The 25,750-nt window shown below is 39.5% G+C and overlaps 1 protein-coding gene across 1 annotated transcript; it reads left to right on the top strand.

Annotated features, from left to right (window-relative positions):
• Window positions 1–649: 649 nt before the first annotated feature.
• LOC105838833 (protein Wnt-10a) lies at window positions 650–24,730 on the top strand. The gene is made up of 4 exons (XM_012684697.3): window positions 650–7,901; window positions 15,596–15,855; window positions 20,869–21,155; window positions 23,024–24,730. The coding sequence occupies exons 1-4, from the start codon at window positions 7,795–7,797 to the stop codon at window positions 23,549–23,551; spliced, it is 1,182 nt and encodes a 393-aa protein (XP_012540151.1). The 5' UTR covers window positions 650–7,794; the 3' UTR covers window positions 23,552–24,730.
• The last annotated feature ends 1,020 nt before the right edge of the window (window positions 24,731–25,750 follow it).

Consider the following 25,750-nt stretch of genomic DNA (forward strand, 5'->3'; position numbering starts at 1 on the left):
AAATTAGAATTATTAGCTGTAAGCGAGTCAAAGTGCTGACCAATAAACGTGTCCTAACGCTCTCGTGTATGCAAATTCGAAGTCAACTGCACTATGCGCCCGAAGGCTTGACTAACTGGTGCCTTTCATCGTTAATTGCTTTGATTTTCCCACAGAAAGATATATCACAGTATATACGATATTCTGAAATAATATCTGTAATGTGAATACTAATGCACGCGATAAATATTAAAATAGTTAATATAATAAAATAATTATGTTTTATGTTTTCATTTTATATATAAAATAACACTGCAAAGGAGAAAATATTAATAAATAAAATTAATTAATAAAAATAATGTTCAAAAATATTTTTAAAAAGCACACGCACGCGAAAAAATAACAAAAAACAAATAACGAGCATTATTAAATGTTATATCGGCTGAATTTTAAATCTTAAAATCGCACGATTAATTTAATGATTATTTATTACGATTAATTAAACGATTAATTTATGATAATTTAGACAGAATCTGCTTACCCATTGCATCGATGCGTTAAAACATTAATGTAAAAAAATAGAAAATAAAAATTTATCTGTTTTCTCCTAATTGTTAATCAAATAATATTGTTAATCTATTGACTCACTTTCTCTCTCTCTCTCTCTCTCTCCCTTTCTCTCTCTCTTTCTCTCCTCTCTCTCTAACTTTGATACTATTTAATAATTCATTTAGCGTCGCAAACTTTTTTAGATCTCTAACGACAAAATCATGTAAAGTGCTTTACTGGCAGACGCATCAGTGCATCTATCTGCATACTGTCTCCTTGACGAGACATAAGTATCCCCCAAGCGCATACATAGTAACGATCGAGAAATTTATTACGCCGCGAGTCTGAGGCGTATATCCTGCGCGGATTACTGTAAATTATCTTATCTATCTCACTTATCTCAAACACGTCGTCATTCCTGTCAGCCCGCACGCAATAGGTGAAAGTCTATATAATTACGGGGAGCTGCTCACCCCACAAGTAAACGAGTTTTAATATCGCCCGCGAAAAACCGAGCAAGCTTTACGCAGCTTGGAGGCCCATTATCATTATGAAGCGTACCGCGGATCGAGTGTATTCATCCCCGTCGGCCGTTCTCCTACTCCCCCCTCCCTCCCCCGGAACTTCAAAAGTTCGTCTCTATCAGAATGCATATTATTAAAACATTCCAGAGTGCTCCCTATCGACCACAACGTGCCCTGCAGGAACGCCGGTGGGTTCATAATTTCTAGCGTTATCCATGGTAAGCGAATCTTTCAAATTGTTCATCATCATTGTCGTACGAAAATCTCATCAACTTCCTCGATAAGAATTTATTCAAAGAAACAGCAAGTGACAAAATTTTCTTAACTTAATATTTTTCATTGTGTAATGTTTCAATAATACTTATTACATTTACGAGCAAGTAATAAATTTGCGAACTTGCGCCATTCTTAATTCATTGAGGAATAAAAGTAATCCAAAAATTTAAAATAGCTTTATCTTAATATATTTATCTAAAATTATATGTTTTAGATTTCTCTTGAAATATTAATAGTCTTTAATCAGGATATCAGAATATATGTGTTTCATTGTAATCTACAGAAGAAGAATTTGCTTTCTAAACATTTATTTCTTCTTCAGCACAATAAACTTTTTGATATGAAATACATGAAGAAGCATCTACAAAACTTTTGTAACGTGATATTCGTTTTTTATGAAGATAAGCAAAATACATAAAAATTCAAGTGAACCTCTTTTTGCTCCTGACTTTTGTTGCAGGATATTACGTGAAGAAACGATAGCGCATCTATTATCGTTTCTTCACTACCTTCCTGTAGTTAACTTCTTGCTAACGGGCGGATGTCTCAATTAAAATCAAAGACGATCGGTTGCAATTACCGACGATTTTCACACCGCCATTCTACTGCATCCCCCGTTCTTACGATCTTTTGCTTCCTCTTCCCTTTGAAGACACAATAATGGCTACCTTGCGAAAACAAAACTACTCTTTGCACGCGCATCAATCAATTATTGTACTAAAAGATAACGTAACTTTATCCAACAGAAGTTGCATGCATTGTTGAATGCATTGCACAATGCTAACTTGAATAATTACCGGTGTTTTTATTTTAATTATATTTACTTAAAAAATAGTAAAAATCATAATTACAGATTAATCATTTTGTACACTGCTGAAAAATTTACAATTAATTGTACTTACAAAAAATTTAAATAGAAGATAAAAAGAATTTATAATGTTTCATATTTGTATATTTTCAACAAATAATATCGAAAGACGCTTAATAAAGAGAACTTTCGTACAACGTTTTTTTGTAATTCTTTGTACATGTGATTTCTAATACAATACCATAAATAAACATCCATGCATAACTCGTACACCTGTTAGAAATCGTGCGCCGCTGTTTCAGACGATAATTTCAGATCGCGAGAGACATTTGCCCTTTCTCAAGATAGCCCAAGTGAAAAACGCGCGTACGTACGGGTTTAAAATAGGAGAGTGGACGCGGCAGGATACCTCTTTCATTGCGTACCGTTCGAGAAAATGGTCATTAGCATTGAATCGCGCAATAAATTACGACCATGATACGGCAATCGCGAGCCCTAAAGTAATATCCCTCCTTCACCGTGGCGTAAATCACCCCCTCGCTAATGCGGCGTCGCAATAACGTACGGACGTGAGTATGCGAATATTTACGAGAACATTTAATTAACCAACTGTCCCTGCTTGACCAAAATGCCGGATCTCAAAAGGGTCTTATGAGAAATCCTACTGCAGATATTGGTAACGCGCACGACATCATATCTCTCTCTCTCTCTCTCTCTCTCTCTCTCTCTCTCTCTCTCTGTGTGTTTTACACTTGCTCTTCATGCAAGGATTTCGTACCTTTTTTTTCAAGCCAGCCAATTAGGTTGCCGAGCGACAGTGCATTGCGCGGCGATAGGATGATCGAGCGGCCCGATCGTATCAGCGTTCGCGTGCCAAGATCACGGTCAGGACACTCGATAGCTCGATAAGTAATGCACCTTGATAGGATGACAGAGGATACACGCTCTAGAAGAGCGAGACGGGAAAGAGAGAGAGAGAGAGAGAGAAAGAGAAAGAGAGAGACACGAGATCGAGAAGCGCGCTTCCAGTGGTTCTTCTGGAAGTGCGGACGATGTTATCGAGTCCGGGCAATGAGTGTCCCTCTACGAAACGAATGGAACGTGGCTCATCCGCGCAGCAAAAGGAACCACGTGTCCAGCAGCGTATGCGCCACGGTAAATGGCCGATAAATCGCCGCTCGATCTGCCTATAATTCCGTGGCATGCGAGATAACGGTGAGCGCCATAAGGTACAGACACCGCTGGCTCATTAGTTTCCGAACATGCGATAACAAGGTTGCACTGATTCGCGTTTACCGTCGAACCGCGACAACCGTGGAGCTCCTTGCTGATCGAAGTGAGTTAAGACTAAGCCCAATTAGGCAAATTTGTTTTTCCGTCTCTTTTTACATCCCTGCGGTAACTTAAGATTAAATAACATACAAATAATATTAAGTTAATTAAATCAAATTGTCCGTATTAACGCTCCAATTAAATAAGTTTTTTATAACGCACTAATGAAGTAGACTAACATGACATAAAGATAAATTCTTCTTATTATTATTCCAATCCTCAGCGTTGTACCAATCTAAATTAATTTTAATTTAAATTTACTTAGTTTAATCTTCTTAGTTACTTTTCATCGTCAAAAGCTGATTTCCGTTATTTCGTTTATCTAACGGTTACGCTAATTGTGCCAACGAATTACACACCTGTTTTTGCCGGCATGTAGATCCTAATTAAGCGTAGGTCAAAGGTCGCGAGCGAGGGTGACCAAACGAACCACCACGGATTCATCGCCGTCCATGTGACCGGCGTCGCTACCGATTATCGAGAGAGAACCCAGCTGGCTGCGCTTTGTGCCAGAACGTCGTTTGATCTTCGACCACGTGGCACGGTGGGGTGACTGCGAGCACGGTGCACGGAGCCGGGGTCGTTGCGGCTAATTGCCAGCTCAGCGACCACGTCAATGAAATCTGCACTTCCACATCGCATCGACGAAAAATCGAAGGCAACCCCGGGAGCCAGAGGAGGGGGGGGGGGAAATAGACACAGGGCTCCGCTCCCTCGCTACGGCTCTCGTAATCGCAGCACCGACCGAGATCTTCGTACGACAGATATTATACTGGATGCACTGCTAATTGGCTTCAGATAGAAACAAGCCAGCGGGGAGACGTGCACTATATAATCAACGCCGTAGATATTTCGATTCAGGAAACGATTGTGGAGCGTACGTATGAGAAATAAATTTTAAAAGTATGATTGCACCTCTACGTTTCTAATGAAATTGCTACTTAATAATTGAAAACTACCTTCCTGGAAGAAACAAGCACAACATACCTAGAGCTAAAAATGAAAATCGTTGTGGTTCCTTAGCCTTCTGTTCAATTATTATTCACATTCTTTGTCATGCGTAAAGTAACGATTTCAATGGAATAAATTTAAATTCAATTTGGAAATTTTTAACATCCTGTAATTTAATATAAAAGAATGATACTCGTTTTTTATCTCGTTATCGGAAATCATTGCTGACGAAATAATTTCAGTGATATCCTTTTACATTCTCAGAGTAAGCCAGAATCCGAGGAAAGATCTAAAGAGGAGAGGGGATGAGAGTAGGCGGACGGCAGTTTGTGTAAAGGAGGAAGATAAGCCTCAATTATGCCGATTGACTCCTCCAAGTGATGCTAGGTAGGGGAATTTCGCTCCTCCTACTTGTCCTATCACGTGATCTCAGACAACCTTCCTTCCTTCCTTCCTGCCTGCTTTCCTTCCTTTCAATCTAGAGGGTAAGATCCTTCGGGAGGAAAATGCACCGAGACGTATGAGACACGAAGATGATCTGTCTGTTCGTACGAATAAAGCGAGATGCGCACATAAGACGTTCGAGTGCACGAAAATTGCATTCGTTTCAAATAATCGTAAAAATACAAGAAAAATATTCAAATAAATATTATCTTTCACTTAACAATCAAACGAAATTGAATAATTTATATAATCAGCAGTATAATAAATACTTCAAAAATTAATACGAATATATTAATAGTATGTTAGCTATGTATGGAAATAATTAATCAATCAGATAACCCGAATAAAAATAAAATTGTTATCCGTTGTTTTTCTATTTTCCTTTTTGCAAACTTTAATTGATTTCCTTACAATTCAAAGTATAAAAGATAAATTTTCTACCTGTCCAGGCAAAATATTATAAATGATAAAATTATAATAAAAAAAAATAAAAATAATAAAAGAATGTATATATAATAATGTCAACAATTTAGGATATGTCAACAACTATAATGTAGAAATATATACAAAACCAAATAAAGAAAACAAATATTTCGTGCTACGACAAACATCCTAAGCAAAAATGTTTTAGTTGTGAGGGCTAGCATACCTGTCCGTTCGAGGGAAATTTTCGGATTATCTCTCGAGAGTATGAGACAAAGTCTCACATCGAACGCGAAAAAAAGACGGATGTAGAAGTGAGGAAAAAAAGGGAAAAGAAAAATACAGGCCTATGGTCTGCACACTTTTCGATATTTCTCCTTCTCGCGCGAGTTCTACCTCCGATATTTCTCTCTTTCCTTCGTAGTCTCTCGTCACGTCGTCCTTGTCTAGGTGGTTCCGTTCGTCTCTCTTCGTCTCTCACACCGTATCTCGGGGTGGTGGCCGATGGTGGTGGTGGCGGCGGTCGTGTCCGGATGGTGGTGGCTATGGTGGGGGGGTAGTTGGTTCCTTCGTGCCTATACTGCTCCCTATCTCCTTTCTCTCCCTATGGGAGGGCGAAGAGGGCCCCCGTAGCCGCGCACTGCGCACCGAGTTCATCATAGACAGAGCGATCTCCCTGACAGCTTCTCGTCGGTCTTGAACAGAGGCGGAATCATCCAGATTCTGTCTATCTCTCCAGCTCTACAGTAGCGTGGTGTCGGTATTAGCGAACATAGGAGAGAAGAATACGCGGATAGCGAAAGTGCGTGACCTTCTTGCGTTCCTCGATCGGAGACGGCTTGTCTCGATCACCACACTTGTTTCAACTTATTGTGCATCCAGACGCTCGCGAAACTTCTTACTATTTCCTCTGTCTCATCTGCAGCTTCTTGACATACGACCTATCCTTTGATCGTACCTTTCCCTCGTGAATCTTTTCATCCCGCAAAAGCAATCCGATCAAACGCATTAACACCTCTACTCGTAGAGTCTCCCATTCTCTTCTTTTTCTCCCATCCGACCCTCCACGTTTTTCTCTTCCGCAATCCTCAAAGCCTCGCCTGGCTCTGTCATCACCGTCATACCGTGCGTGACGATCGCGGGAAGTTTGCTATTTGACTGTTTGCACGAGCGAAGCGAGAGATAGGCGCGGTTACGAGGGAGAGAGGCAAAGGAAGCCACAGTGGAAGAAGAAGAGGCGGTGGTTGAGGAGAAAGAGGAAGAAGACCTGTAGCTAAGAGACGGGGAAGGGGGAGATCGTGATGGTCCGTGTGTGGGAGGAGTAGTAGGATCTGGAGGGCGACTTTTCTTTTATTTGAGCTTGACACTTCGCCGCGAGCGCACATACACCGGAAGTACCGAGTAAGTCATCAAGTCCTTCTCTCTCCTTCTGCCCAATCGTATCGAAAGCTCGGCACAGATTTGCCCGGATCTCGTTACCAAGAAAGTGAAAGAAGAGGCGGATTAACATATATCCAGAAGGTGAAAGAACGACAAGATGTTACCGGATTTTCGGATAGATTTTACCGAGAAGGGTATCGTGATTTACGGCTTTGGGGTGCAAATCGGATAAAGGAATTATCCAAAGACTATGTTGAAGTATTCATTCAGCGCCGAAGAGAATACCAAAGACAGGAAGAAAGCCGGTGCAACAAAGACTGTAGTGATAGTGACCTCACAGTATACCTCGATGAGATTTGGAGAACGCTAGGCTACGATTTTCCACGTTTCATTCTTGGAGAACAGTGACAGTATTTTTCGTTCCAAAGATAAATAAAATCCAACAAGATTCAGCGAAGTCGCCTCGAAGATTTCACATCGTTCCTGTTGATAAAAGTCAATGGAAACCTCTCTAATGGGAACGTACGCGTAAGTCGTTCATCAAAGGATAGCGAAACGTCATTACCAGACGAACCGAGAGAGAGTCACAAAAAGGAAGGTGATTACACATCGAGAAAACGAACCTCGTCATTCAGCGAGCAAACGAGTCGACGCAATAAGCTGCGACGAGAGCCGGTACCGTGACACTCGATGAATCGCCCGATCGCCGCGGAATATTATTCTCCCGGGGTAGTTTTCGAAACGCACCCTCGAAGCGGCAAAACTGGGAGCTCTCGAATTGTACGGAACGTCAAAGGAGAAGCGCCGGTGCCCGGGGCAAGGAGGAGTTCTCGACGCGTGCCAGGCTACTGATCACAGGCACCGCAGCGAGAAGAGTAGGAGAGGGACCGGAGGAATACGGGGAGAGAAAGAGAAAGGCGAACTCGGAAAGAGCGAGGAAGAAAGAGCGTGGAAAAAGAAGAGAGAAAGGGAGATAAAGAACGAGAGCAACTTCAGCATCATCTCGAACAAGGGGTTCTTCCGTTCGGGTGCTAGGGGTGTGCAACCCTGGTCGAAGGGTCGCACTCAACTCTTTTAAAGTGGGCAAACCGTGCAAAGAAGAGAAGACGTCCTCGGGGCGATGACAGGATGCCTCCGACTCGTACAGGACGTGCATACGAAGGACCGCCATCCAAGATCGCCACTAAGATCGGCCTGACTATCGCTCTACTACTGATTTTCCTCGAACATCGCCGGTAAGCGATCTCTATAATTTTACGACCGTAACGGATGAAATATTTTCTTAATTTATTCTAATAAAGTCATTGCATCAGTCGCTGTTGATAGTCAGTAAGTGACTATTTAAGAAAAATATTAAAATAGTAAGAATCTATTAAATTATTTAAAATAACAAATTGCAAATTATTTTTCATATAGATTTGATTAAAATATCAAATTGCTCGATAATGTAAATATTATGTTTAAAAAATGGAAAAAATGCACCTTAGCGATTTATTGAACCGACGCAAAAATAATTCTCTAGTGATTGATCATTTATTTTCAAATATTAACAAAGTAGAGATTATATTTTGGTATACAATAAAAAATTATAATAAAATTTTTTTTTAATTTTATCTGTGATTGAAATACATTGTGTACAGGGCGTCTTTTGTGTATCAAATCTATGTATCAAATTTGCAAAATAACAATTAAAGCATGCCATTCTTAAGCAAGTTGATTAACGTGTTCATTACACGTTCGTTATTCATTATGTATCATCGCCAATCTGTTTTCGCTTAAGCATCTTATTCGGCCTTCATAATTGACTTAGCAATTGACGTCTCTACGATTCTCAAAGTATCCTCTCATTCTCTTCGTCTTCCTTCTTCCCTTTCACTTCGCACTTGAGCGTCACCATGAAAACAGTCTTCCGGAGAGCCCGTTCTCTCTCCTCCGTACTTCGGTCCACAACGATACTCCGATGCGCCGCGATGCACCATAATGCAGACGTCAAAACGTCACTCTCGCCCGCTTTGTCCGCCCGTTGCAACGGAGCGCTACAAATCGCGAGCTCGCTCACGAAATGTGCACGTTGTCCACCCCGCGATGGAAAGTACACGACAATGTCACGGGACAACCGAGGAGAAGCTGCAAAGAGCAATGGGCTCGCCGTGTCTAATCTCGCCAAGAAAAATTTACGAGCGCGGTAGCACGGCCGGCTTCTTCGTCCTCTTTTTTTCCACGGTGCATCTTCTGTGCTCCTGACGCATCTCTTCTCCTGACTCTATCTTTCTCTCTCTCTCTCTTTCTGTCTCTGCGGAAAGAATCCGTCAATAAGGTGCGCTTCTTCGACCCGGCGGTCGTATCGACGGTTCCATAAAGGCGCACAATGACGAAGTGCAAATAGACCGTTCCAACCGAGCTCCGCATCACGAAGAATGAATCCCGCTGCGATCTTTATTATGGCTCTCAGTAATACTAATCGCGCCTTGTGCACCAGGATCGTCCTGAACGAATTTTTTTTCCCGCAAAAAGCATACCGGACGAAGCGACGATTCTCTCAGGCGAGGCAAACTCACAGATTAAAAACTGCAGCTTGTCTTAATTCGGTACAGACGTGTGTATAAAAATTATTCCAGAAAATTGCACGGTTTAGTAAAAATTCCTGTAACTTTTGCATGTATGATAATGTCAAGTTCAACGGAAAGTGCACGTAAGTTTAAATAAAATTATTGAGTTAAGAAGCATTGCTTTTCCCCTTAAAAAAAAAAAAAAACACTTTAATGTATGTATATTAATATTACATTAATAATATTATCATATTAATACTCTCATTAATTTATACACTCAAGATTCTCATCATGAAGTCATTCCATTGATAAACAACAAGATCGCTGCTTAGTAAAACTTAGTAAAGCTTTCAATCACAGACGCTATAATCATAAAATCCGGTATCGCGCGTATAAAAGTGCCACGTAATTAATTTTATAATCACGGAGTTTCGTGATACGTTCCTCGTTTACCGACGTCCGGCGTGTGGTATCGCGCCAGATAATCACCAATGATTCGCCGCAAGTTCTCGAAATATATACACACGAACGATTCTTCGTCAATGGCGACGGCGCTTTGATAGCCTCCTCTCTGAGACCCATGCGGCTTCTTGCGTAAATAATTACGCCTTGCATCCGGGAACAGGACGTGCGTTCACGCATATGAGTGGAACCACACACACACACACACACACACACACACACACACACACACACACACACACACACACACACACACACACACACACACACACACACACACACACACACACACACACACACGCGCGCGCACGCACGCACACATATATATTCACTTACGCGAGCCAGACCTGCAGGACGGCATTGAATTACAGTTCTGATGATATAATAGTCAATAAACTGGTTCGCGCGCGTCATTAACGTCTTGACACGCGTGCTCGCGGGTTTTCCTGATATACGCCTCAGTACGCGCCTTTTTTGCGCGATGCGGATTCACGTCGCGCATAAATCGTAACAAGAAAATGTATGACGACAGAATTTGATATACCACGTGTATTTCAAATCTTAATAGGGAAAAGGGAGAATTAGTAAAATTTATTTATGCGCGTATGCATTTCAGCGAACTTTAAGATATTTCCTAACTTTCTCGAGATAAAAATATACAGACTGACGATCTCTAAAGATTTTTCAATGGCTGACACATCGATAGCACAATTCTAGTACTGTTAACGTAAATATACGTATTAATAGCTTCTAAGAAATTTTATTCTACACTCATTTATAAATAATAAATCATAATAATAAATAATGTTTAAATGTAATCAACTTGATAAAATTAAGTCAAACATTCGTTTGTAAATAAGACATGTAATTTTAAATTAAAGAAATCATTCTAAGAAAGTCTACATGTATGAGAGTTTCAATGTTAATTCGCGGTTATATCATTCGAAGTTTGAAATGAGATTACTTTTAAGGAATTCACGTATTATCGAGGAGAAGATAACAGAATACGAAATATTTTTTTTAACAAATGGAAATTTCGTAACGTGAATTTTCCATGAAATCGCCAGTAATTGACGAACTAAATGAAAATTCAACTTTATCGCGAAGTCACAAAAGTCGCCATAACTTACACGCTGGATACCATCTGCAGGACGTAATTCGCGGCCTATCGCATTCCCGACAATGTACTCGCCGCGAAATCGATTTACTCTCATAAGATCGTGGAAAGAGGCACCTCGATATCTACCGCAGGTATTCTCGCGGGTAGGATCGTGAAAAAAGGCGAGTTCTCTCTTTCCACTCGGTATATCCCATTAGACGCGAAATTCCGTACCGTGTTCCTCTCTCATCTCCGCGAGCAGGACGGTGGGAAGGGGAGGGAGGGATTAAATAAAACACGTGCATCCCCGAGTTGTCGCCATCTTGGATTCTTCTGCGACCCCTTAGATTATTGCAAAAATGCGGGACACGTATATCTCGTCTCCGATTTGCTCAGCAAATTCCCCGTGAGATCGAGCACCCGAAGCGAAACTATAACGGTCGCTGGTAAAAGCGCAATGCTGATCGTTCGTGCAATAAATCGATCTTACTGCGTTTTAATTATTTCTTTAGTCTTCAAATATAACTGTAGATGCATGTAACTCTTAATCGAAAACATTTCTTAGTATTTCTCATCAAGTAAACGATTTTTAATTTATTTAAAATCTCATCTTTTAATCGATATTGTGCATAAATAAACAATTAGATTATTTTTCAACGCTTCACGATTATTTTTAATTAATAGTAGAATTCTTTAGTAACTTTTTATTGGTTTAAAGATTATTATCCATAATTGTCGTGCGTTCAACGAGTGATATCATCGCTCATACATATACAAAAGACGTACTCAAAAAGATTATCTTCTCATTAAGATAAAAATCTATCAACTACAAACGTTGTAGTAATCGTTGACATCAGTGGACATTAATGAACACAAAAGTTCACAGTTTCAACGAAATAATCGCTTTAAAGAGTTCGGTGGAATAATCGCCTTATGGATCCGGCTCGTTTCTTATTTGCAAAGTGAGACATGCAAGAGCGAGGAAGCCGAAACAGGAGGTAACGAAAGGAATCCTTTGATACGATCCAACTTCCTCCGCAGGTACGCGGTGTCTTCCGTAATTTGTTGGGGGAGTTGAGATCATTAATCTGCTTTCGGTAGATCATCAATAGTGCGAAAGATAGCAGCGGTGCAACGGTGTACCGGTAATGGGAGCTCTCAATAACCTTAGCGACCCTAAAACCCCGCGTTTCCTCCTCTCCCCCTTCTACGTCGTCCTTTCCCACACTACGTAGTATCGCGTCAGGACCTTTTTACCTTTTCTTCTTATTATTGCCCATTCTCCCGTGGTCCTCTCCTTCCTTCGTCCTCCTCCAGCTCGCTGTCGCCGACTTCTCTTCGTTCTTACTCCTCTTTCTTCATTCACGCGGGTGCTATACACAGCTTTTACTTTAGAAGAAGCTCGTCCGCTAATTTGTACCCGCAGATAACCGAGCGACCCACGAAGAGCCTTGCACCCGCCCATGACAGCCTGCAGGACCCTACAACTCCAGCAAAGAACCTCTCCAAGAAAAAATAAACCGCTACGAGCAGATTAATGATTGTGAAGAAAGCTACGGCGATTTTTTTTGCGCTGCTGGCCAAACGACAACTTACGAGTTGCAACGATCGTCGATAGGAAGTTTTGGTCATACGTTCGTGTTAACTGTCACGAGTCTATTCTGCACTGAGTCAGTTGTTTCGATTATTTAAAAATTTCTGAGAAGTAAAATGTTAGGGAAATAGAATAAGAAAATTTTCTAGTAAAATAGTAGCCTCCCTGTTTTTGCTTCAAATCATAAAAATATGGTTTAAGACACGTATTCTACTGTGATTTTTTTTTTAAAGATAATCTATTAAAGACTCCAAAGTATATTGATATTTTTTAGTACTTAAAACTTTCAAGGGCCAGTCACATAAACAGAAAAAAACATCCCAAGAAAGCAAGATTTTCTAAAAAAATATTCTACTCATAAGCAGGAAATTCCGCTAAGCATTTCCTCTAAGCAAAAAATCTTGCATGAAATATATTCTTTCTTAAAAACGTATCCCTTTACAAAAGAGTGAATGCATCGTCTATAATCGAAAATAAATTCATCTATAGAAAATTCTACTATAATAATCAAGCTTCTTGAAGTAAGAAGATATTTATGGCATAAGACGATTATTATTATGGTGGACCCGCGCGCGGGAAAAATAATTTCACTATAAAACCATGGCGCATTTTTTGTGAACAAAATGCACTTACTGAATGAATAAAAGAGGCTCGCACTGAAGTAAGTAGGATTGCGGCATCAACATAATAGACTAAACTATATCAATCTGTAAAAGAGATCGACAAAAACGAGAAAGACAAAATGTGAAAACAATCATTCTTTCCATTCAGTGATGTATATTAGCCAACTTATTTATTATAGTATATTCACAAGAATAATAAGGTTGTAAATAAAAAATATTCATTTTAAAGTATTATTATAAATTTAAATAAGATTAGATTTATAAAAAAGAAGAGATTCTCTTCTAGCGTTAAAAGGATTGCAATCTTCAAAATTGTATATATCTGAAGATTATAAGATATTCTACTAGATATTAAAATATCTTCTTAAGAGCGCATATCAAAGGACAATCCTCAAGAATTAGGTGAGAGCCGCTAAATAATAGAATATTTTTTTAGGGTGATGAATGGAATTCGATAAATAAAACTAATTTATGACTTACTATTTACTAACTGTATATGTTTGGCAGGCAATAAAAAAAAGTGTAAAATATTTAACGGTCCATTCTTTTGATAAAGCACGTAGCAGAAAACAACGCTCTGCTGGTCGCGCAGCGACAAATGAATGAAGCGAATGAACAACCCTTCTCCCCCCTCTCTCTCTCTGTCTCTCTCTCTTTCTCGCACGCTCTCGAACACACGCGATCCAGACCGTGTATAGAACACGCACGCACGCACGCACGCACGTTCGTTCGCTCTTCTGCCGTTCCTTTTTTTTCACCTCGAAATTAATTAACACCCGGTACGCCGTAATACGCGCCCATTAGGCAGCAGCCGTCGCTTAAGATAGCGCTTTAAGAGCTCCTCTTCCAGAAGATGAATGCCGTTATCGCGACCGAGCGGGGGATGGGAATAGGACAGAACGAAGGGTGAACCGAGGGGAAGGGAGAGGAATCGGAGAGCCCCGGCGCCCTTTCCGCTGCCATCTCTTCTCCGCGCGATGGCAGAAACAGACGGCAAGATAGAAACGGTTTTATCGGCTCTTTGAGAACGTTCGCACCTCTTGACCTCGGCCTCGTAAAATCGAAGGAAAGCGGACGCTCGCGTGCGGTACACGCGTGCACGAAAGTGCCCGCCGCGCACCCGCGCGCAACCGTAAAACCGATGCTCCAGACCGCCACGATTAATGCTGCACCGTACAGATTCAAAGATGCAAGCCCGGCCCTCGATATTCGATGCCTTCGCGCAGGCATTTCCATTAACATTCCGCGTGTGAAATTTAGAAATGGCCGTTTAAAACAAACATCGCGGTACTGCTATCCGTTCAATTTTCAATTACATAAATTTACTAAAAGCTATCGCCATTAAATGTGACACACAAATAGGATATTAAGTTAGAAGTATGAAGATCTTAAGAGAAATTATGATTGTTTTTTAAAATTTGTTGCAAGCGAAGATAAAATTCCATAAGTGAACAAAGAGATTAAACCGAGTAGTTCGTTTCAGAAAGGAATCCAAGTAACCTCTATTCATGCTTATTATAAAGCACAGACGTTTTCTAATATCTCAATACCGATGATTATCCGCGGTGCAATTGCTTGCACACCGTTATCAGCGAAGAACTCGACGATAATCAGTTTCGCGAGTTTAACCAGGTGGCGAGCTTGACCGGCTGCTTCCCTGCTTCCGCACGTCGTCACTAATTACACTCGACACATGCTAAACTAATATGTACGTTCGCAACTGAGAAGAGAAGTAACGGCGATGAAAAGACAATGATGCGAGTTCTGAGTTGGCAGATACTTATAGCTCATCACACATTTTCTTTTTAATTTGTACCAAACTATCATAATTTCTCATCATGGATTAAAGATATATATGTAACAATATTCAATTTTTTAACTTAACCCCTTCGACAGCTGTTGTATGTTTCTTGCTTGTGTTCTTGTAAATAAGAAAAAAAAAGTAATCGGATTTTTATGATGCCCGATATCTAAGGATTATTAAAATTAAGATAAAAAATCTCAGAAAAATCTGTGATGAATCAGGTCATAATTTTAAAATCTATAAAGCAATTTTCTTTCACAAAATTGCCGAAGTTGAAGAGAAAAAATAATTTTTTTAAATTAATACTCAACGAGTATTCTATGATTATGATAGAGAATTCGATAATTAGATACAAATCAAGTAAAAATAAAAAAAATAATTTTTAAAAAAACATCATGCTATAGCATGAAAAATGCCTTCAATCGTATTTAAAGAAAAAATCATTCATATCAAACGTATCTGTCTTATATGAAAAATCTTATACCTTGCTATTCAAAACTTGCGATTAAAATCGAAAATTAATTGCGTGTAATCTGATATTAATTTTATTTTAAACAGATAACTTTAAAATAATGTAGCCACATTATCGAATTGCACATAATTGATTTTTGTATTAAACAGAAAATCGTGTTTATTATCATTTTTCAACTTATTTAATCCCAATTAAAATTGAGAAGTTGTCTAATTTTATTTATATATTTTATATAATTATCGCATGGCCTAGTATCTTAATAATAACTTCTTATGGCAATATCAAACAAATGCATCAACTATCGATTATTAATTTACCTTTTTCAGCGCAACTTGCCTAATGAGCAATTCCATTCACTCGAATGATTGGATGAGTAGTCCCAATATCGTCTGCAACGGCATTCCAGGATTGACGAAGGATCAACGCGAGCTTTGCCATAGATATCCCGATGTTACGATATCCGCGATGAAGGGGCTACAATTGGCCATATCCGAGTGTCAACATCAGTTCGTGTGGCATAGGTGGAACTGTTCGTCCCTCACACCTAGCAGCAGAACTCAACAGAGCAGCGTCCTTCTTCAACGAGGTACTAAGAATACTTAACGAGCGAAATTATCTGATCAGATCTGAACTCGTGATTAATAATCTACCTGCCTGCTAATGGTGTATTAATGTTTCCTTGATCATTAAATTCGTCTCGGTTCACGCGTATAATACAAATGAACGAAATATAAGACCTCATTAAGAAAATGAAATAAATACTCATATTATGTGAAAAATAATACCCAGCCAAAAGTTCTTATACCACAAACATTGTGATTTCCTCAAAACAAGATTATTTCAAAGTCAAATTTCTTAGGTAACTTTTAGAATATGTAAAAGATATTAAATTATTTTATACAACATAATTTCTTAATTTCTCAATTTTCCAACGAATGTAAATTCGTTTTCCCTCTTAGTGTAAAGCTAAAAAAAAGTAATTATAAATTTAACCATCAATGACACTTATTATAGAATATATTTTGTTATTATTAAAATATGAAGCATAAATAAAATTATCATCTGTCAGAAATATAATAGTTATAAAGAATAAGATTTTTACGCGCGTATACTCGTACAGCACATAAATCGTGTATATGCTACGCAATTAAATATAACCGGAAAATTCCACGGTGGTGTTTCATATCTACAAACAAAAGTTCTGGGCGATTTTTCATCGTGTAATCGCTGCGTACGGGTTCCCCGGAGGACACAAAGTGGAATCTTTTACGACGTCGTTGACGGGATTGCGTAGACGAGGCGAGGCGAGACGGCGCGTTTCCTTAAATCAAAGCGCACGGCGTAACCTACCCGCGGACAGACCCCGAAAACCTGTCCCAATTCCATAAGAAGACCCTGCCCCCACGGTCTCGGCCTATTCCGGTGTGACATATAAATTCGTCGTGGCGCGTACGTGCGCCGCAAGAGGAAACATATATCGTGTCGGACGAATGCGCGAGAGCGCGACATCGGGCGCACCTGACCTGAAAGCTTAAGCTCCGTCGTCCGCTTCTCCCATCCGACTCCCCTCGTTATCTGCCTCCGTGGATCGGTACGCCTCTTCTTGCTCGCGAGACGGGAGAAGGTGTCGATTCCACGACTTTTTCGAGAGTTATGTAAAGCCGATCGTAGAATTCTAACAAGACTTTCGAAGCTTACACTTTTACGAATGTAATTCCTTATTTCGCGGAACGCGAAATAACTTAGCAAATCTCTGTTCCCATTATGTTAATTCGATTCGGTTTTCCTTAACGTGTTTGATGGAAAATGGAAAGTTAAAATATAAACAACATTAGGTAAACCAAACATTTGAATTTTTAATAAAAGTAACTGTGAAAGTAAAAGATTCGCAGATCGTCGATTATCCGTAACAACCGATCAACTATTATTAGATTTTGGTTCTCGAGTCAGAGGGCAATAGCTTCCGAGAAGCTTGTATCTTGCCAGGCGCAACTAACAACCGCTGTCCCTTTTTAAGATATCGATGACCAGGTGGAGAGATGGTCTGCGATCATTTGAGAAATCCACCGTGTCAAATTGGACTTCGGGTCCGGATCTCGAAGGAGAGCCGTTCATAGCTCAAGTCAGTCAGACACGGTTCTCTTGTCCTCTCGTTGCTCACAACGCTACCCTGCTTTCCCTCTTTCCCTCCCCCACTCCCGCTGCCTAACCTGGCTTCTCTCGCCTATCGTCACGATTTCGTCGGACTTCAGCAAAACGACTTAATGTATTATGAAAAGTACACGGAACCGATCTTCGACCGCTCTGATCGCAGCGTAGAGCCCACACAAGAAGACCGGACCTGCTGTCACGTTGCCCATACCATACGACACGATGCTCCACGACTAAATTTATAGATATAAATATAGAAACGTCAAAATGAAGACTCTTTTTTGTGTTTTTAAGATCACACGACTCAAGTCATTCTTTTTGGACAGTGAATTCTCACTGTCGAGGGATTCTATAAAAATGAGCTTGTACGTGATCAATGTGGCACTCATTAAATCCTCGTTATAGAAAACAAAGACGAACGTCAGATCAGACCTAAGAGTTACCTATAAGACAACCGACCAATTTCCCTTCTGTATTAATTAAAGAACCGCCAAGCATCTGCAGAAGTAATAAATACGAATCAAAGAAAAATGATCTCATTAATTAAATAAACTCATAGCATTTTGATTTACACATCCAGAGATCCAGCCTCACATGAAGAACACTAGCTTTCCTTTACATGAAGTTTAAATTATTTTTATTATCTATCGAATTATCTATTATAAATAGTGGTCTAATCGGTATTATTTATATAAATACTTCAATAACATACTTGAATTGTTAATAGCTGGCAATAATTAGAGAAATGTCATCAATACTGGGATATTACTTTGTTTTTATAGATACTTCTTAAACAAAAGCTAAAAGTAAAACTTTGAAAACATAAATGTAAACTAGAAAGTGTCTTCTATCAAATAGCATAGAAGTTTTCATAATAGTGTTTTATATTTTGTAATAATTAGTATTTTTGCAATATAATAAAAAACGTCTGAGAAATTGAACTCGAAACTAACGTAATACAAGTTGCGTCTTTTTTTTTTAGATGAGTTATTTATACAACATATTTATAAATTAATATGTATAAAGATTCCTAAAAACCTTTTATTTCGACGTAAAACATTTTTATCGATTATACATTCAATTGAACGAATTCATTGAACCCATATTTGATATCTGTTTACGGAGTAAACTGTAACACGCATATTCTTTTGCGCGGATCTCCTCCGACTATCTATTGAGTTATCTAAATAGCAATTTGGACCTGACACGCGGGAGTAGCGCAAGGCTTGTGCATCATTCGTCACTACGTCGCTGCACCACAAGACTGTTGCGACGAGAAACGAAGGGAGCAGAGATCGCTGCGCGTTCCACGAGATTCTTCCCTATCTTTCACCTCGGGTTCTCTCCACTGTCCGGTGAGAGGAGAGACGTACAACTACCCGCGGAGGATTTATTACGCGCTCCCTCCGTCCCTCTCGCTGTCGAGAAACAACGACGGTCTCGCGGCACGGTAGCTATCTGCATTATAAAACAGTTGCTGCCAATAGCCGTATATAGCGAAAGCTTCCAACCATCTCCTCCCTCTGTAAGACCACATAAAGGGTTCTCCTCATTCCATCTCATTCCACCGAGCGACGTACGCTCCTCAACATTGAGACTAGCATTCTGGACATCCGCAAGTCGCGATACTGAATTCGACGGTGCCCGCCGAAAACTAGTGGATCCATTGATTCTCATCCCCGACGTTTCTATCGACCTGAGGAATCTCGAACAAATGCTTCAGTCCGTGACGACCTTCGAGATTCATGGAGAAGTCTCTTTAACATCGTCGAATACGGTCGGCAAAGAGTGACGTAATCAGCTGCCAGCTGTCCGATTGCCTTCTACGCTAAGCAATGATCAAATGGAACTATCCGTTTCGTCAGGTGATCTAGTTACATTTGACAATGGCCGAAGAGATCTCTCGTTGTCGTTAATATTCATGGCTTGTACCGTACTGAGATAGACATCCAATCACCTGAATACCGATCGTTAGTCTAAAATCTATTATAAGCTTAGAATGAATATTTCACGTAATTTCTTCAAGATTCGCTTTATATATACTTCTTTTTTTACTTTTTACAACACTATTTATTTATTCGCAAATTTCATAAGCCTGCAAAATCCACAAACTGCTGATAAAAGCTAAATTTCTTTATACTTTCAATCCTTCAACGTTTAGACTTTTAATTTTCAAGAATTTCTCCTTAACTTTCCAAATTTCCCCATAACTTCTTATAAATCATATTGTACAATTGTCCAGGCAAATAATACGCAATAATGCAAACATAAGAAAAAAAAAGAGAATTCCTTATCTCGTTTTTAAGCGCAAAGATAGTTGTGCATCGTATCGTTTATAAGTTGACAGCCACCAACGCAGCCTCACGAACGGCTGTCCGTCAATCTGTCTGAACGTTGTCTTGGAGAATCTGGGAGACCTTGAAGGGCCAACAGAAAAACTACATTTGACATCGCATTACTTATCACGGTGATAGCTAACTCTTTGAAGCATTGTTCTCTAACTTCCATTTCATATTCATTCGTATCCTCATTCTTTCCAAATGCGCACAAATAATTTTTACACTATAAAAAAACAATTAAAAGTAGTAAAAGTTTAAATCATAACGTTGCATGTTGTCGCACATTGAAAGTTCTAACCAAACGTTGAAAATTGAGAGAGCCAGACATCTTCAGGCTATTATGTTGTTGCTGGTAAAGTTAAAAGATGTCTCGCGGCGGTTCGCGATTTCCGCGTGGAATCGGGCGAGAAATCGCGATTTGTCCGCAGACCTCTCGCGAGGACGGAGTTTGGCATCGCATCGCCTCAGGCACCCCGTCGCGAGATCGTTTATACATGCGGACAGTGGATGCCCGCCGGCCGCCGCTGCTGATGGCCGCACTTTGTTTTGACGGACGGCTGAATAATCTACCTCTGAACTGCGCCTGATGGCTGTCTGTCTGTCGGCCCCATCGGTTTCGTTCTGTTCTTCCCGAACTCGCTACCGAAGTTCCTTCTACGGAAGCTCGGCTTCGCCGGTGTCCCGCTGCTTCATGATCTCTGCCTTTACCCGCAAGAGGAGAACAAACGCGATATATACGCAGCGTTACGTATATTATTCACATCGTATTTGTTGGTGTGTCATTGACGAGCGACAATTTGCTAACGGAGACAACTGAAGTACGGATGTTCCCGATACTCATAAATCTGTTATACATTTGTGCGATTGTATAATCAATAAAATATTCCTAAATGTTTTAATTTAAAAGAAACTATTAAAACCGTCATTTCAACATTTCTATTTGGAAAAAGTATCAAAAGATACGAGTACCAAAACCAGTACGAAAAAGATACGGTAATTTGTCTATTAATTTAACAGATAAATCATAGAAAAATTGATACGCCTTTCAACTCTTTTGAGAAGACAGGAATAGAATGAAATGGTTGAGTATCGATCACATTCTGTTACAGGCTACAGAGAGACGGCGTTCGCCTACGCGATTTCGGCAGCTGGCGTGGCTCATAACATAGCTCGTGCCTGCAGCATGGGTCGCTTGCTCTCCTGTAGCTGCGATCCCTCGAGCTACATGGATAAAACACAACCGACAACTGCCAGGGATATCCCATGGAAGTGGGGTGGTTGCTCTCACAACCTCGAATACGGCATGGACTTTTCGAAACAGTTCCTAGACACGCAGGAGAAAGCAGGCGACATACAGTCTACGGTGAATCTACACAATAACCAAGCCGGTCGTCTGGTAAGCGCTACTTTCGTAACTTCGACAACATTAATCTTCGAATTTGAGCGTCGATTAATCATTAACATTAACGAAGGAAAATTGAGAAAGAAGAAATACGTCACTCAAAAAGAAAGTATTTAATTGTAAAATATTAAAATATCTTAGAGAGGAAAGTATGACGTGAATAAGAGTATATATTTTGATTTGAGGAACATTGTATGAATATTTCTTTCATATGATGTTCAGATATGAGAAAATACTTTGGAATATGATCCTGGAATCTCATCTCTCAATCTAGCTTTGGAATCTCTTCTACGATGCAGCTTACGTAATTCAATTACAGGAAAATGCTAATTGCTAATTACTATTCGGTTACTCGCTTGCTTCAACTTTCAGTTCGTGTCTTATGCTCTTGTAAAATTTCTTCCGGCGATATTCCATCTAATACAGCATCTCGTTTTATAGATAAGCTATATATACATGCGCGCAAACATTGAACGATCCCATTGACGGAGAAAGCTGAGCTACATTTTAACATAAGTTATTACAACGAGATTATCATCTCCTTATAGCGATCTTCGTGTATACACACGGTATCTCACGATAAATGATGCGCCATCTTAAAGCAGGCGCGCGCAAGAAATGTACCGTTAAATGGTCGGCGGGGAATCCCGACCGAGGAAGCGAATTCGCAATCGCGTGCCGCGTCCGCGAATAATGTAGCGCTCACGCCGTCGTGCGTGGGTCCGTGAGAGAGCTTCGAGTTATCCTGCGCGCGATTCGCCTCTCTCCGTCCTTCCTTCATTGTTCTGTCTTTCCTCCGGCTTTTACTTTTTAGTGATGTGCGATCTTCCTCTTTCCCTCCCATCGCCGCGATAAAAGAGCGAAAAAGGAGCCAGAAAGAAAGATGAACAAAGAGAGGGGGACTAAAGAGAGAAAGAGAAGAAGAGAGAGAGAGAGAGAGATAGGAAAAGAGAAGAGAGGTAGACTCGTCTCCTCTCCCTCGTGAACCTCTCCACGCTCGCTCTCTCGCCTCGACGTTATTAAGACGAAGCCTCAGGCTGGACCACCCAGCCGTAGACTCATTAACTGTTTTGTACGCGACACCTCTTTGTTTAAAAGAAACTGAGCCCTCCTCTCTCCCCACTTCTCCTCTCTTACCCTCTTGACCATCTTGCGCACCCCGCACATCCGAACAACTCGTACCTGTTTGTACAGCGTGTTAGAACCGGCGTTTTTCAGTCGACGTCACAACGGCGGCATCGCGGATATCGCAATCTGAGGGAAGGATTCGATTCCGCCTTGTCCGCCGGACCGAAGGTCCCGCACGAAAAAGAGACTGCTACCGTGGCAGACACAAATGAAAAAGTCGATCAACCATTTTGTACAAAATCAACCGACGTGAAAGTGACTTTTTAGCCACTCTGTCATTCAGAACCGTTGTCGGTGTACAAAGTGTTCTTGAAATTGAGCGCGCGCACGGTTGGTAACGGTTTCTTTTCGTAGATTCTTAAAATAATTTGCAATTGATTTGGATTTTACTCAATAAAGATGCTTCCTGAATAACGACTGATCGATATAAAAAAAAATACAAAAGTTTTCAGAGAAGTCCATTGAAGTTGATTGAAGACATTGAAACGAGATAAAGAAACTAATAAAGTTCTTCTTGTATAAATCTAGTAATAAAAATTAACGACATGCGTGTAATCCTTCGGAAAAAATTCAATTATCAAAAAATGTAAATTTATTTAAAAGAAATATTTTACATAATGGACATCCTAACTAACAAGTTTATTCACATTCGTTAAATAAAATGTAAAGATACCGACGTCCATATTCGTAACTTGGATTTTACATCGTGACTAATCGTTCCGACACAATTGCAGGCGTTGGCGAGCAACATGCAGATGCGCTGCAAGTGCCATGGAATGTCTGGATCGTGCGAACTGAAAACCTGCTGGAAAATCGTCCCGGATTTCCGGGTAGTCGGCAAGGCCCTGAAGGACCGTTTCAGAAACGCCATACTGGTGACGCAGACCAATCTAGGTGAGGTGATACCGTCGAACAGGATTCGGGGATCACGTCGGAAACAGAAGCAGAAGCAGAAGCAGAAGAAGCGCCGCAGGGACGGCCGCAAGAAGAAGATCCGGGATCTCCCCAGGCAGCTCTACTATTACCAGAAATCGCCGAACTTTTGCGAGCAGGACACGATGCTCGACATCGCCGGCACCGCTGGTCGCAGATGCAACAAGACCAGCACCGGCGGGGATGGATGTGCCAGTTTGTGCTGCGGCAGGGGCTACAACATGGTACGGCAGCGGCGAACCGAACGATGCAGATGCAAGTTTCACTGGTGCTGCTTCGTACAATGTGAGAATTGCACGGTGGAGGAGTGGATCACGGTTTGCAAATAAGGAATAGGACAAGATAAACGAGAAACAGAAGTCTAAGACTGACGAAAATCGATACGAATTTCTTTCTTCCTTTCCACCGACCGAGCCGAACCGAGAAAGGAATCAAGATGATAAACAGCGTCGATTTAATGAGAAAATTCGCTTGGGAGATCCGTCGAAGATGCGCGTAACGAGGCTATTCGTCCACGAGAATCAATCATGAGATACCTAAGTAGGATTAATAATACGGTTCTTATTGGAACCAGGATTACCAGACTTCTCCTGAGCCATCATGATATCAGAATGAATTTATCTGTAGCTAACTTCGAATCTCTACGAACGCACTAGGAATAATCTTCGTTAGTAAAATTAAATCGATTTCTAGGACCATTCGAGGACCAAGAAGTCTTTAAATGCGATAATAATTTTTATAGAATGTTAAGCAACGCAATTTTTTACTCTTTTACTCGTTGATATATTGTTCGTATTTTTTCAAAATTAGTAGTTTTTATGATAAAATAACTAATCAATTGTACTTTTCAAAAATTCGTCTTAATTATCATTGAAAAAGATAAATTTTAATACGAAATTTGTACATTGTCGAAACCACGCAAAGCTGACATAAATCGTGCTCTATTAAACGTCAATTACGGAAATTATACTTCGACTTATCAATCATTTGCGAACAATTGGATTGAATAACAAAGAAACATGAGTCAATCGCAGGAGTCCAATCGCATTAGAAGAGGTCTTGCGTAAATTGCTCCGTAGTGGCGTGAGTAATATAAAATGATCCGTAGGCTAAGTCAAACTCATAATTTATTTATAACAACGCTCTATTTATAATTAATATTTAATTTTATAATTTCTACGTGAACTGTAAAACCTCCAGCACAGTATTATTAGACAAAAGGTGTGTCCTGTTTGACGGACACGATTGTACACAATTTAATAATGTGCGTACAATAAAGAGAGTTCCTTCAAACAATACCCCAATATTGTGTCCACTTTCAGATATTTTATTATATTATTATAGCGATTAGTGCAAATAACATTTTTATTTTTAGAAACGTTTTTAGTATTTATTTCTGATTGTATATGTGTATATGTATGTGTGTATGTGTGCCTCGCCCGAATTAGTGAAATAAGTGAGATCTTCTTTTTATTGAGGACTGTTATAAATAAATGCGCGTTAGAATCTTGCAAAGATCTATGCCAATCCCATCTTTAGATGAAAAAAAAGCACATCTAACTTAAGTCGCGGAATTAACAATCGAGGCTAATTGCCTTACCACGTCATTTCTAATTATATTTCTGTCTGACAACACGCTTGCGCTACTACTGCCACCAATATTACTGCATGACATCATCTAAATACCAGATTTAGATATGATATAAAAGCATGTTATTAGATAAGTAACAAAAAACAAAAGACTATCTGTATACATTAAAATACATATCATTTTATCGACTACCGCTAAATTCTAACCAATAAATTCTAATCAAAAACTTCTATAGGAAATATTAAAATATCTGCCTCCTTGATACATTTCACATTTAATTATATGAATGTTTTTAAAAGTTTTTATATTATCTCATATAAGAATATATTTAATGAGCCATCTTTCTCCCGCATACAGAAAACTTTCCTAATTGCTAATCTTATTCTAATCAGATCAATATTTCTAATCTTTCAATTTAGCGTGACTAATTCAATATCGTAATATTGATCATCATCAATATCAATATTTTATATTTTTAATATAAATCGTTAATGATTCAAAATGTGAGAGCACAAGGACGGCAAACCAATGTATGGAAACTAAGGAAGAAATAAAAAATACGTAATACAGTGCAAAAGAGAGTATTGGTTTTTTTAATTGATGAACAGCTGTAGTAAAATAATCAGCTAAAGTTCTGTGATTCATTATGGTCGACTCATACATGATTGACGACAAAAGTAAAAATCAAATTAACTGATGATGACTTAATAACAAATCTTTATAATATATTCATTTATCCGTTTTACTTTATTAACATTTTATTACCATTTTTTTATTATCATATATTTCTATAATTCAATTTATTTCTGAAAAGATATAAATCTTTGAATAAACTCACTCCGACATTCAAACATCATAAATTGCCACAAAACTGCTAAGAGATAATCGAATTATATTTGTACTCGCACGAGAAGGGAGGTCAATTTTTTTTCTTATA

Source organism: Monomorium pharaonis, chromosome 3 (genome assembly GCF_013373865.1).
Source record: "Monomorium pharaonis isolate MP-MQ-018 chromosome 3, ASM1337386v2, whole genome shotgun sequence".
Classification (NCBI taxonomy): Eukaryota; Metazoa; Arthropoda; class Insecta; order Hymenoptera; family Formicidae; genus Monomorium; species Monomorium pharaonis.